At 29.0% G+C, this 17,702-nt stretch overlaps 2 protein-coding genes across 2 annotated transcripts; one reads left to right on the top strand and one right to left on the bottom strand.

Annotated features, from left to right (window-relative positions):
• Nucleotides 1-4,808: 4,808 nt before the first annotated feature.
• Nucleotides 4,809-7,121, top strand: LOC111033530 (flocculation protein FLO11-like). Its single transcript, XM_022314313.1, has 2 exons — nt 4,809-4,904; nt 4,987-7,121. The coding sequence occupies exons 1-2, from the start codon at nt 4,854-4,856 to the stop codon at nt 7,042-7,044; spliced, it is 2,109 nt and encodes a 702-aa protein (XP_022170005.1). The 5' UTR covers nt 4,809-4,853; the 3' UTR covers nt 7,045-7,121.
• A 6,224-nt stretch (nt 7,122-13,345) lies between these two features.
• LOC111033532 (vegetative cell wall protein gp1-like) lies at nt 13,346-15,075 on the bottom strand. The gene is made up of 2 exons (XM_022314314.1): nt 14,932-15,075; nt 13,346-14,555 (listed from the first exon to the last, which is right to left on the bottom strand). Exons 1-2 carry the CDS (start codon nt 14,983-14,985, stop codon nt 13,566-13,568), a joined length of 1,044 nt encoding a protein of 347 aa, XP_022170006.1. The 5' UTR covers nt 14,986-15,075; the 3' UTR covers nt 13,346-13,565.
• Between the last annotated feature and the right edge of the window lie 2,627 nt (nt 15,076-17,702).

The raw sequence follows: 17,702 nt of genomic DNA, 5'->3' as shown, positions 1-17,702 counted from the left end.
TAAGTGTTTAAATACAAATACAAATTTACTAAAAGAGTATTTAAATTTAAAACAATTTCAAATGCTTTTCAATTTTTTTTTTTTAGTTTCCTGGCTTATTTTATATTTTTTTCGTTTTTAAGTCTGGATATTGCAAAATAAAAAAGGTAAAAATTACAATTTAAAGAGACAGCATTCATATGATTTATATTTTATATCCGAATACTAAAACTTTTAAGATATTTCTTTTTTAATATGTGTTTTTAAGATAAATAATTATTATAAAACTATTATCACCAGAATTTTCCTTCTAAGTTTTGTAGGTATATAATACAAACATTATGAATTACATAAATATTATTACTCAGTTAGATATTTTACATATTGTTTTGTATTAAATTAGTAGTAAAAAGTTCTTCAATTATAATATACCTACTCCTAATTTACAATACATATATTGGATACGGTATCTATATACATAAATGTGAAAACGAGCATCTTTGATGCCAAAGTTCTCGCGAACCCCTCATCCGATCTCATTTTTTAAAAATAATATGTTACGGAGAAGGTTTTAAGCTTATTTCAATCCATATAGGTAGCAAATGAGTACTTTGCTCACATGTACATTTTTTCTCAGCTCAGAAAAAATAAAAGTGTTTTGTTTATTTTTAGGGTAGTCAGTGATTACAATCAACTCTATACAGTACTACTATTGTGTACTATATACTATTATCTAAGCATAAAAGTTTTAGAAACGGTTGGATATCACAATATCAGCTGTCGTAAGTCATTGCCCATTGGTAACATTATATTTTATAACCAATTTAAAATATAGTTAATAATAATAATAATTGTTATTAGAATAAATAGTATTTTAAAATTTAATACCTACCGCAGCATTATAGATTCCTTGAATTATATTATAATATTGTATCTATATTAAATACTGGTTTTTTGAACACTATCATTATCATAGATAAACCCACCACCTAAGATCATAACATAAGTTAATATACAATTAAAAATCAAAATAATAACAGAAATAATCGCATTAACTTACTCTTTTTCTAACTTCACAAATAAAATACTAATATTATAAAAAAAAAGTCTGAGGCAATCGTAGACTGCCGCGGTAAAGCTATTGCACAGCAATTATGTAGCTAGGGTCTATATATCATGTATTTTTGTATGATATTAATTCAAGTTACACTTTTTAAGCGCGGCGACCGAAAAGAAAAAAATAAGATCTTACGGTCACACTTTTTCGTTACGAAAAATATTTTTTCAGTAGCCGCGCCAGGTCCGCGATAAAAGCTATGCAATAGCTTAATAGTTGGGTGTAAAAAGTAAAATTCTTCATTATTTTTTAGGTGAACCCAAAATACACGAGCTGTACACTTTTTATACGTTTTAGGTATGAAAAGGACTCAGTAAGAGGATATAAGATTGTCAGAAACGTTTTGAAGAACAGCATAGTGAATAAAAAAAATGTCCAAATTGTAAAACCATGGAAATTACTAATGATGTGAATTAAAGTATTCGAGACACGATAATATTTTTGAAATATTAAAATGTATTTTGTTATGGACATAATATGAAGCTTAAATTCCTATGAAAATTAAAATAACAATTTTGGTTATTTTGTTGTAATTCAAAAATATTTGCGAAGACTTGAAATTGCCTATCCATACTATTATATATTATACTACACGCAGTGATAAAAATATTTACATTCATTTTGAGCTATTGCGTATTTATACCACTAACCTGTTCAGTGTTCCTACCGTACTACTTTAAGTCGATAGGTATTGACTACCGTCTACCAAGTTGGCAAGTAACAAGTCAATAACAATATTATAATATGATATAAATATGTACTCCCTATTATAATATTTTATATTTTAATAATAGATATAACCATATTATATAGTAATGTTATAATAAATGACGTGATGTCTTAATAAAAAATTAATAACATGACCCGTGAATCTAATAATAGTAAAACAATTTTCAACAATACAGTTCCACATAAGTTGTAATTACCATGATTGAAAAACATCTTCATTATTTAACGTCGAAGTTAGAATTTTGACAAAATTCGTCAAAATCGCGAAAATATACACTGTTTAGTTAAAATATTAATTTATTTAATTTAGTATTTAAAATGCATAAAATGTTTACTCTTCACTAAACCTAAGGTTTTACAATGTAACAGAAGGTTATTATAATTTATAAGTTTGTTTTATGGGAACTTACTAACAAGTTTAGCCAAGACATATCATATTTTATAAGTGATTGAATTTAAAATTTTAATGACATATTGACATTGGTTATCAAACGTAAAATAATTATTTCTCCCCAAAAACAATTTTTAATACTTTGTTATAACCCAAACATAGTTAATCGTAATAAAACTCAAAATATTCTATAACATCATAACAATCATTTTCCTCACACAATGCAATTTTCAAAATAGTTAAGCTAACTATAAGCTATTTATAGGCTCATTTTAATCATGCACAACATAGTGTATAAATTAAATAATAATGTTAGAGTGCATGAATAATTTTTAGTTTAATGAGTATATTATCTATTAACTGAATTGGAAAAAAAAAGTTATTATAAAATATGTAGTACGTAGTTTGTAATCTGTTTGTCTAGTGTAATATGAGCATTTTCACTAAATGAATCAATACACGATTGATGGGACATACTATAATATACGTTTTTAATTAATATAATTGTTATACCTAAATAAAATAATTACCTATAATATTATAATGTACACAAAATAATATTTAGGTTTCAGTACTCAAAATAAATGTAAAAATGCTAACAATAAATACATAATTTATTCATAATTAATTTCGATTCACATAAATATTGAGACAAATTTTTAAATTAAATTAATAAGTTCTTTCACCATTACTATGATAGCAGCTGGTACCCACGGATTATCTAATAACATTTTGAAAATGTTGTTGTTTTTTTTAGAGCAAAGAATCCGATCAATATTGTTATTTTAATTTTAACAATCGACAAATATTTTCAAATCGCAATCAAATCTTTAAATAATATTTTGCGGATTATGATTCACAATGGAAATATTAAATCTACAGTAAATATGACGTAGGTACTATTTACTTCCTCAATAAAAGTCACTATTAGCAAAATATACGATTAGAGTTATTAGGCTAGGCCGCGTCACTTATTGCAAAACCATAGATGATAGATCGTAATTCACAGTGAAAAATTATATTTTTGCTCATGCATATTATCGTCTGTATAAAATGATGTACTTTATTTTAGTATCTATAGACGTCTACTGAACACGATTATATTGTAATAAATGTCAATTGCGTAGTAACTGCTGAAATAATACATCATCGAAGTCGATTGTGGTGTAAATACGTGCATTTCAGTATGTACGTATACTGTATATTTATGATCATAATTATTTAGTTATTAAACTCTAAGTTGCAGTGATTATAAAACATTTAATAACCACATTATTTAAATTTAAAAATTATTACAAATCCATAGAGTTAGTGTGTTATGTGATAGACCATTAAAGTATAATTTTCTAGACACGATATAAAATATTTTGGCTCTCGTTATACTATTGATAGCCAATAGGCAATTTATTTTGTTGTTGTTATTTTCTATAAATGTTTATGCGATGGAAAAATAATTAAAAAATGTAATAAGTACAAGGAACTTAATGATTTAAGATTATAGGTATTGGTTTAATATAAATTATAATTTATAAATAATATTTTTTATTAGCGTTTGAAGTTTACATTTTAACATCAAATAATTCGGCAAAATCACTAAACTTATTTTATAGTTAAAAAAAATCATAAAATTTTCAATAATTGAAATAGTCAATTCTTGAAAATTAAACCCAAAGTTTCTTATAAGAAACAGAAAGTAAATATATCGATAATACAATATACACACAATACTCTTTTATAGACATTTCAACTTTCAAGTTCGAATTCTGATGAAATTGGATATTGAAACAAACAATAACGTTTTTGGTTGTTTTGTTGTAGTTCAAAAAACATTATTCATAGGTATTGTTATTTAAGTACTTGCAACTTTTACCATTACGTATATTATTATTTATCATATGCAATGCAATTTTAAAAATATTAAGATTAATTTAAAAATATATTTCATACCATTAACCTATTAACACCGCTCTTATGTACGATGGATTTATTTATAAAAATTAATAACACAAATAATACTATTTTATGAAATAATATTATAGTTATTATAACAAAATACTTGAATTTTGTTTTTGGCAAAAATTAGTAAAAACTATACCGTAATACTATTCAAAAGATAAATGACTATAATAGCAATATAAATATATAATGGATTATTCTTAAAAAATATTGGCTGTCGGCTGACAACCGACAGACGGCCTATCTCCGCTCAATCGTTTTTTTGTTTCCAACGATCTTGTTAAAATGTAATACATCCATAACAGCGATCTACCCAATATACTCGAAATCTACAATACAGCAGAGTTCCTCGATTTTTCGTTATAATATTCTTACCTATATTTTATTTAATGAAAAGAAAAACAATCGTAATCATTAATATAAGATTATCTGTTATATCCTTGGTTTAATCTCAACTGTTATAATATTACATAAATATGTACATTTTTAGTTATTCTACAATTATATTTGACATTTGACACCTTGATAAAATATAATATTCTATGGTAATCATTTTGATTTTGTAACGACGTGCCTAGATAATATACATTTTATCGACTTTGACTAGTATATAAACCCTAAAAAAAACCATCTTGTAACAGTTTGTGTGCTATAGAATAACTGCAAACAACTAATAATATTATGGCTGACTTAAAATTTTTTGTCATATTAGTTATGGTGTTGGTTGCTAAGGTAATGCATATTGTTTAAAACTTTTTTTTTTAATTAAAAAAACATTACATTTCTATGAAACATTATATTTGGTGTGTTTTAGGAAGGTGTTTTTTCGTGTTCTTTGAGAAGTCATAAACATGGTTCATCTCATCCATGTTTGCCCTTAACGTCTGATTCTACATCAGACTCACAGCTCACACCCGTTTTGAATACAATATCTTCTCCTGATTCTTCGTCTAGCCCGAGTACTAGTTTATCGAGTGTTCATGGAAATGGTTCAGCCATATCTTCTATACCAACCATTTCTCCAGACATGTCTTCACAGGGATCAATACCATTTATACCACCCACGGCATCTGTACCTACTGATAACATGGACATTTTAAATTCTCTAATTCAACTTTTGTCGTCTCCAGCATTTTCTACATTACATGCAAGTAAAACACAAACTCCTGATAAATCAGTCTTGCCCTCTATATCTACATCAAATGCCTTACAACCATCTGCTTCCACTTCAATGCCACATTCAACATCATTACCATGTGCCTCAGGCTCCACCTCAAGTTCTTCTTCAAGTATTTTACCTGCAGGTCCATCATATGGTTCGATACCTTCAATTTTGAATACCATTCAGATTCCAAAGTTGCCACATTCAGTATCAACACCGTCTTCTGGTACTAATACTGACCTCAAAAATACTTTGATCAAGATTTCATCATTAGTTCCATCGGCTCCATATTTATCTACTTCTAAACCGACGCCTTTATCACCACCATGCTCTCTATTTACGCCAGCGTTAAACAAAAATGTAGTTCCAGGTAAAAAACCATGTGCTATATTATCTCACCCCGTCGGGGCTTCGTTAAGTGTATTACCAGGTGTACTGCGTGGTTCACCCTCGTCATCAAACCATTCAGTTCAAATACTAGTTTCTGAGAAACTTCCAGCACCAGTTCCAGAACATGTACCAGAAATAGCACCCGAAGAATTTCCAGCACCAAGTAATGTACCAGTTTCAATACCAATAGTAACTTCAACGTCTACTCCAACTTCATTTTCTAATATTAATCCAGCCTTAATAGATCTTTTACGTAAATTATTTGTGGCCTCTCAGGCAAAAACTGGATTGTCTTTTCCTCCAATACCAACTAAAACACATGCCATACCCACATTTAATGCAGCCCCTGTATCGGCTCCAGATATAAAGCCACATACCATATCACCTGCTTGTGGAACATCGTCTGAATCGTCAAGTTCTTGTTCATCGAGTATACTACACAACCAGTCGAATGGTTCGATTTCTCGTCTTCAACAAATACTGATGTCTATGACACCTCCCCCTGTTTCAAGCGTATCTTTTGGTTATAATCCAGAATTTATGAAACTATTGATTAAAAATTTGTTATTTAATCAAACCTCTTCATTACCTCCATCATCGTCATTATATTCACTTCTTCGGGCTAAATTAAATACCACCCCAATAGCTCCTTTTGCTCCGAATCCAATACCAGCGTCTACTACTTATAGACCATTATCCGAGTTAAACCCTAATGTATTCAATGTATCGTCAAATAATATATTTGATTCAGCTCCTGCAGGTTCCGACACCAATCAAAATACATCCATTAGTAATGATCAATATCTCACCAGTATCTTAATCAATATTTTAACCTCATCCAATGCTTCGAAAACTTCTCTCCTTCCATGTTTACCTTCAACAAACTCAGATTCCATTTCTTCATTAAATACTACTCCAGTATCGTATGTTCCTTGTATCCCGCCGCTTAGCTCATTGCCAGATATTTTAAATAAATTTCCTAACCTCACGCCCAGCACAAATCCATCTTTTCCCGGTCTAATCCCAAGTCCAATTATTCCATCGTTGCCAAATATTAAACCATTTCCGGAAAGATTACAAAATTTAAATCCTGTACCAACTTTAACACCTACCTCGTATCCTTTATTACCGAAATCGGATATTAACCTATGCCGATCAAAACACAAAGGATCACTACAATTGTCTAGTTCGACATCAACTGCTGTTGACCCGTGCCTTCAGAATGCTATACGACCGCATACTCTACATTTGCCATTACCATGCTCATTATCTCATACTAAATTAAGTTCTGGATGTAAACATGTATTACCCGCCATCTAATTATATTTAATTATATTTGGTATAAATATTAAAGATCAACGACTGTTATAAAAATTTAAAAAAGTTATTATAGGAATAATGAATTTTGTAATATTATGTTGTATGATTGTTATACATTTTAATAATTATTTACTATTTAGTATATTTCCGTTTAGGTGTATTGTATAAAAAAAATCACGAATTATATACTAAATATACTTTTCACTATGTTATTTATTATGTGTGAAATAAAAGATACAAACAGGAGTATCTATAAGAAAATATAATTTATCATTTTAAATCTTTAAATCTTTTTACTTAAATTGTATCAACATGTTGGTAAGTATATTTTTAATTCGATATAGTTACGTATGGCAACTGTTTTAAACATTTAAATGTTAACAGTAAAAATATTAATTTAAATAAATTATATATTATTAAAACTATATCTAGAAATGTTGGAATCAGAATTTATACACCTGGGTAAACACTAATTATTAGGTAGGTAATTACATTTTATTGTACTCATTGTTCTATATAAATTCGCAGCATTAATAATAATAATAATAATAATAATAATAGTAATAATAATAATTTTAATTATACTAAAAAAAGAGTGGACAAGTGGCTAATGCTCTGCTGCACAGTAGGTGTCTAAAGGAGTACGCACTGTCACGAGCGTTTTAAATTTCAATTCAATGATATACAATTATTTTATCGAAATACGATTCTGAGTGGAGGCTATTTATTACCCTTAGAAGTAATTTTATGATCTAAATGAGATCAGAGTAAATTCTTTTACTATTACGTATTAGAACTTCAGTTAGTTCAAGTCATTTTTACCGAAAAAATTGGATTTGAAAATTTGATTGTGTGTATAACATATAATAATGTAGAATGTAGATACTAGATAGGTACTTCAGAAGTTTCAAATACCCACGAGTATTATTTTCAAATTACAACAAAATAACTAAAATCGTTATTATTTATTTTAATATGTAATTTCGACTAAATTTAAACTTAAAATTTCTAATAAAAGAAATTGTGTTTGAATATGTTTTAGATTTTTTGGTTACAGTATGAACTATTTATGAGATTGATTGTTTTACATTTGCAATCCTTAACAATATAAAAATCAGATAGCTAGGTGACTTTCTGCTGTACTGTAGATCACAAGTGGGTCACTTTAATGGATGGTGTTAAATTTGAATTCAGTGAGATAATATAATTTTATACGAAAAATTATTCTAAGCGTAGATGGTTTGTCGGACTTGGACATTTTATATGATATTTGTATTGTTATTATTAATATAATATTTGCATATCATCATATTTTTATATAACTGCAATATTCTTTAGTAGTTTCAAGTACCCATGAATATTATTTTTAAATTAAAACATTAAAGGTAACTAAAATCGTTATTCTTGGTTATTTAATATGTAAATTTGTTCGAATTTGAACTCATACTAACAATACAAAAAAATAAAACCATGCTTTTAAATTTTTAATATTTTTCAACTGCTATTGTTCGAAAATAGGTAATAAATGTATAAAAATAAATATATATATATATATAATATATAAATAAATATATCAGGAACTTTGTATTAAATTTTCAAGTTTTTTGACTCAACGAATAAAATTTTATTGACATTTACTGAAAATTCTACTAAAATTCTACTAAAATAAATTGAAAACTGAAAATGTCAGTAAATTGCTTAAAATAAGTCAAAATATTTTGAAAATTATATCAAATATAGAAAATGATGAAATAAACATTTGATGTAAATTTAAAATATCTACAGTTATTTGTTTTTATATTACAACAAAACAGGAAAATCGTTCCGTGAAAAATCGAAAAAAAATAACAAAAAAGGCCCATACAAATTTTATTTTAACTTACCAGTAGAAATATTTTCAATTAAATTTTCGAACCTTCGACATAAAACTAAAATTTCTTATGAACTTGTTCCAATAATAATTTGCAAATGTTCGTGATTTTCACGTATTTTGACAAAATTCGAAATTCACAGACGCTTATAAAAAATTATTGTGGATTAATTCTCAACATTTTTTTTTAATTTCCACTAACAACAATTTACAATGACCTAACTTAGGTTAGGTATGACATTGTATTACTTACTCATTTTTTAGTTTTTTGACGAAACGAAAATGTTTCATCTTTTTTTAAATTAAAATAAAACTAATAATAATCGAAAATTTCATATGCCTATAAATAGTTCAACATTTGAGTTAAAATATTTTGAAAATTGTATGATGCATAGAAAATGCTAATATAAATATTTAGTGAAAATGTCATGAACCTACAAAAATGTGTTTTAGAGTTACACCAAAAACCTATTTTACTTAAAAATTCTTGATTTTAATAATTATTTTTTTCCGATGTTTTTAAAAATTACTGAGAATTTTAAATTTTAACTTTCCGAATGCACCTATTAGATTCACTTAATCACCTGAAATATACTGAGATTGAAAATCGACGCATTATCTCGACTACTTATCTTGCACAGACACAAAAAATTAAAATTAAAAAAAACACTTATCATTCTAAACTCAAAAGAGTTATGTTATATACCTAACTTATATTATATATTTACAAAATAATTTTAAAAATGTCTAGATTTTGATAAATTCAATTTGCAATCAGCAGTAAGTACTAACAATAAATGCATAAATAAAAATAAATAATAATTATTTTCTAAAAAAATTATTGTTGTGATTAAAAATCGAATTTCTATTTTTTAAGTGAAACTAAAATATTTTTCCCTAAACATTTTCCACTGTACATTTTTTTAATCAGACATCTTTTCAAAATTTGTATTTGAGTATGAAATCGTTTAAATATTTTTATTATTATTGTGTTAGAAAATAAATTATAGTAAAATAAAATTCTGAATATTTCTAAATAATTTATACTCATACATTTGTTAATGTTGATAATACAAAGTAATAACTAATAGCCAATAGGTATTATAATAATGATAGTAATAAAACAAGTCAAAAAATAAATAATATTCTAAACAATCTAAGTATAGATGCAACCATGAAAAAATGTAAAATAAACTATTCAGATTATAAAAAAATGTGTAAGATATTCCGGTGTAAAAAACGCTTAGACTTATATAACTAATATTGAGTACTACTAAGACTATAATGACCGGCTCTGAGTGTTTTTGTGTACATAGATAATATTAAGTAAGTTGACAGTTGTATATAAAGTATAGCGTATTGTACTCTTTTATATAATAGTATGTAGGTAAGTACAATACACTTACAACTATATTATTTGTCGCTTATCTTAAATCCTAGAATTTAAAATAATCCATGCTGGCATATACCAATATCACCCACCGGCCAAACAAAACATGTGTATCTTATAAGTTATAACATAAGTTTAAGCTATATAGCATACAAATGGCTTAAAATTTCGAAACCATATAGTTAGATGGTTTAAATCTCACCAAGTCACAAATATGATTTTTTCAGCCATTCGTTATATGAGTTTAATAAAGTTTCAATAGTTATATAAATGTAAAATATTATAACAGGACTATCGGGGTTATCCATTTAACGTCCAAGATAATAAATATTTCAAGAACTAATTAATGTTTTAGAAAAAGCTTTTTTTTACATAATTTTAAGTCTTTAAAGGACCATATTTTTCTAAAAAAAACTATTATTTTACTATTTTTTATCGTAATAGTTTGTTGTTTTTTGTATTTTTAAAAATCAAATTTTATACTAGTAGTTTATGAGTTATAATTATTTCAGTTTATGATGAGTGGAGTGTAGTGATACAGGAGTACCTATCCAAAAAAATGCTTGCCCACTACTCTACTCATATAAACTACTTGTCCAAAATTTGGTTTTTATAAATCAAATATTCCTCTGAATAATACATACCCTTCATCGGAATATGAAATTAAAAAGAGCGAAGTTCAAAAGTAGAAAAAAACTACTCTGATGAATAGTAGGCGTTGATTGTATCCCGCCATTGACGAGTAAGTCATTGTAATGTGTTAAATTGTAATTAAATGATAAATCATTTTTCATTACATACGCAAAACGATCTTGAGCGAACACGATCCGTCTACTTAAGTATATTGTATGATATATATTTATATTTATATATTTTACTATAAGCTAAGCTAGATAGTAAGTTGAAATAATTTTTTCCGAAATCATTGTGTTTGAAAACTTCATTGTTTATTTAAAATACAATAATAATACACTTTACAATGTTCAAGTAAGTACTCGCGAATAATATTTTTAAACTACAACAAAATAACTAAAATTGTTATTCTTTGTTTAAATACCCGATTTCGTAAAAATTTGGACTTAAAATATCTATAAAAAAAACTGTGTTTACCTACATTATATTTTTAAGATTTTCTAGTTACAGTTTAAACTGCTAATGGAGAAACTTTGTTTTAAGTACTGAATCCTCGGTTATGAAAATGAACATTTTATAAATTCTTAACTACAAAATTAGTTGCATATTTTCGTATTTTAGACACGTATAATATGGATTGGCGTATCTCTATTATTTTTAAATTAATACCTATAGGCTATAATAACAACTTAAGAGAAACCTTGTAATTAATTTTCCAGTTTTTTGGCTGAGCTATAAATTTTTATCGACATAATATGATCACTCCGTGTATATGATATATATTGTAAATGAAATATAATAGGTTTATTAAACTATTTATTTTCATGGTATATAATAATGAAAGCCACGTACCTATACATTACAGCAATTAATGTAATTTTTATTCAAATATTTTTTTAGAAAATAATAATAATTTATTTATATTGATTCATTTATTGTTAAATAATTTAGTGTCTTATTTTTAGGGTCATAAAAAATCTTTTGTTGGATTTATAAAGGTTTAGCTATATAGCCTATAGGTGCAGATAATACTATATTGAATCATTTATATAGGCGGAGCCGGATAACCCCTAGTGTACCCATTTCTTGGACCCCCTTCATCCTTTTCTGATTTCCTAAGATACATTTTTTCCCACCAAAACGCAATTATTTTCATAATCAATTTTTTAATTAAATATTGTGATAAAATACTATACAATTTCGGTAAAAAAATTGTACCAGTAAAATTCAAATTAATTTTCACTCGACGTATTGATAATGAAGCATTTTTAAATTTTTCTTCTCGGTTCATGCCCCGCTGCCTATACTGCCTGATGGATAATTCGGACCTACTTAGTACTTATATAGATATAAATGGTTTGATAGATACTTAAAAGTATATGGAAAACCAGCGCAATTCGATATCTACATGTTTATATCGTCCAACTAATGTAATTAATAAATATTTAAAGATATTAATCAGGTAGTGGGTGTGGAAAAAATCACACTTGGTCTGTAAAAATAAAATTGGTAGTGGGTGTCTGTGTACAATTCATGATTTTTCAACAAAACTTAGAATGAAGTTCGGCGTCACTGCAGTATATTTTATTGAGGAAGGGACAAATATTTCCTCAAATGTATCATATATTGTACAGATAACTATCTAAATAGACTAACATAATAATATGAGTTTAGTGAAATTCAATATCAAATAACGCGATTACACAAACCTTAATTTTAAAACTCAGAACTCACATACTTATTGTTTTTACTTACTTTGAGTGAGTTCGTTCCAGTCGATTATATAATACAGCAATGATATACATTCATTGGTATACCTGTTTGTTTGGTTAATAATTTGATCTTTAAACAGTACAAAAGGAACCAAGGTTATGACATAACCATAATGTTAATGATTTCTTCAAACATCATAAAAACTTGAAGGCAAAACTACTGTCAAAAAAATATAAAATATAATATAATTGAAATTTTATAACAAACAAATTGTATACTTTTCGTTACTTATTATTTTTCATAACTCGTAAGCAACAACCCGTAATATCTATCAGTAGGTAGTTAACTACATTTTTATTTCATAAAATATTTCAACAAAATATGTATTATAACTATTAACTTTATAATATAATGTATAAATTAATAATTAAAGTTCTAAAATCGATAACATAAAAAAAAAAAACAATTTAAATTTAATTTTTTGTTCGATTATGTATTATTTCATTATATATACACATTTTTGTAACAACTTTGGTACTCTGGATGAGTATATATACTCACGATAAAATTAATTACTAATTTTAAATAAACAATATAACTTCAATGTCATTTAATATTGAAATATAAAAATTTTATTAAGGCATAATATAATATTATATTATATTACATGATCACTATGACCATACTATATTTTATTAGATATGTAAAACGCAAAAATTATAAATTTATTAAATACCCAAATAATATTTTGTTTGATAAGACATTTTGGTCGACAACTATAAATATTTGTACTAAACTATAGTACATAGCTTGTATATACTGTACTATATACATACATAGGAGAATCGAACCAGTACCATAAGTATGTATAGACCATAGACGGAAAACACGGTAAGTGTCGTCGACTGCAGGGATTTATACTACGCTTGGCGTCGTAATGTCGGACGGAGGTGGCGCCGATGACGCTACGTCCGCGGAACTTGAAGCGGGGACCGAATCTGGGGCCGGTACGGTGTTCGTTGCCGGTGCCGGGATCGCTTCTAACGTAGAACCGGAAGCTTCCGGTGCGACGAGAGTAGAGTCGGACGCGTTGATAGGAGCTGAAACTGCTGGGACGTTGGGCGACCCGGGATCCGATGGCCCGACCGCGTCGTTTGCGGGTACGCTGTCCGCGGGGTCCGTGGCCGGAACTGAGCTTGGCGGCGAGGCCGGCACAGTTTCCGGTGCGGACGTCGGTTTCGATGACTCGTCAACGGGCGCCGTTGCTGTTGCTTCCGTTGTCGCCGCTTCGGGTATAGCGTTTGCAGATACGGTGGCGGGGGGTGGAGTAGTGGTATGCGCCGGCGGAGCGGGCGACAGAGACGGGAGTAAACGGTCTGAGGGGACTGCGGGATTTATGGGTAAAACGGAGCCGGGTCCTGAAACAGACAACAAAAGTGAAAGGAACTGTTGTAGTTCAGCCTGGCCAATCTGCGGGTTAGGCGTTACAGGATAAGGAGTAGGCGTTAATAGTACAGGCAAACTTGCAGGCGTGAAACCACGAGGTGACGAGCTCAACGGCGGTAACGGTAACCGGCGCGGCGGTTCCAGTGCAGCGAAATACTCGAGCAAGAGATCAATAAGAATTCGGTCGTTACCGGAAGTGCTCGCCGAAACGGGCGCTAAGTAGTGCGGCACCGGGACCGGCGGAAGTGCGGCAGCAGGAACTGGATTTGATAGCGAAGACGTAATACTTGGAATTTTATTTAACGCGTCGGGGTAGTGCAGTCCGTGTGTCGGTGTTGCGCACGAGGCCGGTGTGCGGCGCGGAATCGCTGGAGACGGATCGGCGGCACCAGGAGTGGAACACGCTGACTGCGGCCCCGGAGCTTTGTGACTTCGCAGTGTACACGAATGGACGCCATCCTGTATAGCACAACCGGAACACGGACAACATTATAATAAATTATTATTATTTTTATTATTATTATTATTACATCAATATATTATTATTATTTAGCAACCCTTATAGTAACGTGGTATCAAAGCACAACAAGTTGTGGGTCATTTTCCTCCTTTCGAATAATAACATTTTTGATACAATTTCGATTAATCACCTAAATGTATTAGAAATCGTACAATTTTTGTTTTACTCGATATCAAACTATAATCGTTATACGTATACGAATTTATTTATTTTCAATTCGTATATACGTTGTACATACAAGTACGTCCCACGCGCGTTACCAAAGGTTATAGCTGAACAATAATATTGTAAGACTATATTATGGCGATGACATACCTGCACGACCTGCAACGACACGATTATTGCTAAAAAAAATGACCAACCAGCCATCGTTCGTACAATTATTATTAGGCAACAAGTATAAGTACAACCGAGTTCAACTACGCACTAACTGATCTGCTCGATTGCACTTATTTGGGTTTATATAGGTGCCCATATACCGCGGTTAAATGTCGATAGCACAAACGTTATCGGGGCACGTTACCGCCACATCTAATAGGATATACGATTCGTAACAATATAGAATATAGAATAACATTTCAATAACAAGGTGTCAAATATACGACTGTTGGAAATAGGAATGCAGGATATCACGATGGCGAGCAGATTGAGGTGCACGCATTTATATTAAATACTGTGCGAGATACTAGTAAGATTATAAATTATAATAATACATCATGCACACGGAGGATAAAGCGCATAATTATTTCATTCAGCTAGGTACGTGGTTTTTTCCAAGCTAAGTCTTCGTAGGTACATTGTTATATTGGCGGGCAATCGATTTCGTTAAACAGTTTAATAAATAATTACATAATTATAACGTATAGGCGTTATAATTGTTAGTGACTGCAGTTAAATAGGAATTATTTATATTTTATTATCATTTATCACTACGGGTCAACTTACCACTAGAAAACGACTAGAATTTTTTTAAAGAATAGAGTGGTTATAATTGCATTGTTATGACAAACCATACACATTCAATTTGCGTAATTTTATTTTATAAATTTTTAGTAATGTGTGATATTATTGTATAGTAAATATTATTGAGTGAAATTCATTTTTCTATTTTTTTTTTTCAAATAATTGATAGTTTGGTACAATCTAACGTTTCCTTGTCGATTCCTCAAAAACAGAATAAATACAGCAGTGCACGAAAAAATCCCTTTCTAAAAAATATATGCACCATCAACGTACATGTAAACATAAGTCATAACTAGTCAAACTCAAAAGCCCATCTAATGGTAATCAGCAAGTATAAAAAAGGAAATTTTCATAGTTGAATAATTTATATAGACATGGCCAATAAGCCATCATAAACGGTAAAATCTTATCAAAGTATTGAACAGACCACGGGGTATGGTTAATGGTTACATGAAATATAGTATAGTTTAGTACAAAAAGCAATATATAGGTACATTACATTTTTTGTAATTGAACTGAAATATCACTGAGCCCCCTTCCCCCGTGGTGTCTACGCTGCAGGGACACTCCGTGTACACGCCGCTGATGAGTATTATCTATTATACTGAAATATATAAATGTCAACAATTTGAGCAATTTTTCTAGGTGGTAAGTAATTTACTAATAGCTATAATTTAATTTGCTACATATTATTGTATCAAGGACCGGGATCGGATAGAGTATAAGTAATAATTTAGTACTACGCACTTACTGAAAATGTATCATTATTATTTAAATTAAATGCATGTGTAGATTACGTGCCTAGTGGCAGTGGCTTGTATAATAAATATCTCACTCTCAAGAATTAAATTTTAATATTTTTGTTGGGTACCTGTCCTATGTGTAATAGGTATTATGTTTATTAATAATATGTAGGTAGTAGGTACCAATAAATAATTGCTGCGGTGCCTAAGGTTATTTTTTTATTAAACACCTAATAATTATCAAAAAAAAAAAATCATCAAAAGTGTTTATGTTTACTAAAATTGATTCAACGAACTGTGTTTTATACTTTTATGTTAAGCAATCGGGATAAAAAACTACATATTATGCCACCATGGATAACTTTCAATTATAAAAGATATAGAAACATAAACTATAAGAATATGGTTAAACAATTATGCCTAAACCTAATATTTAATAAGTAGGTACATACCAGCACTAACTATAATTACATAAAATATATATTCAATATTATTAATTATAATGATCCATTATTCATATACCTATAGTCGCCTATAAGCTATAGGCTATAGCGCTATATCACTAAATACCAATGCTCCATAGTACCACACACTATAAAAAATACTAAATAGTACCAACTGATACATACAAATGTAATATATAATAAACATAAGTGATGTAAAAAATTATTAAATTATAGCCTACGTGATACCAAGCTATCAACACGCGATCCAATATCTCAAAATTATTTTAAATTTGAAAGTTAATGAAAAACGAATAACAACTGCAGTACCTATTTAGAGTAAAAGAAAAAATTACTGTTTTTGAAAAAATGTGTTCATTTTTATCTCATGGCTCGTAAGTTCATGCATCTGCATGTTTTTTTTTGCTACACAGAAAAACATGCTAACTGAGATACAAATCCGTTTCATAACAATAGTAATAATAATATGAAGTTTAACAGTGCACGTTTTTGCATGTTTTGGGTGTAAAGACATATTTGGCATATAATCGTTTTTTTTAGAGTTTATAGCGCATATTATTTCATAAAAAAATTTTTTAGAAAAATATTTGAAATGTTTCTTGTTTCTTATTTACATTCCCGTTTACTGAATGATAGTGTTTTGATTTATTTTTATTTTCGTCTGACTGCCTAGACTACTTCGTATTCTTGTATTTCCCTATTTAGATTTTATGCGTTTTACTTAGTACCGCGGAAACAATTTTATCGCTACCACTACTATCCTTGGCCGTGTAAAGTCCGTCGTCGAAACGATATCTGTACAGGCATACACACGTGTAAAATGTTTCTTACCATCTCGCATCTACAATTTTGTACACTGGTACAGCATAGTTTTCTCGCACACGCCAGTCGCCGATGAGTTGTTTAGTTGTACGAG

Source organism: Myzus persicae, unplaced genomic scaffold (genome assembly GCF_001856785.1).
Source record: "Myzus persicae strain clone G006 unplaced genomic scaffold, MPER_G0061.0, whole genome shotgun sequence".
Classification (NCBI taxonomy): Eukaryota; Metazoa; Arthropoda; class Insecta; order Hemiptera; family Aphididae; genus Myzus; species Myzus persicae.
Note: the sequence above shows the minus strand (reverse complement) of the source record. Positions and strands in the feature narration are given on the sequence as shown.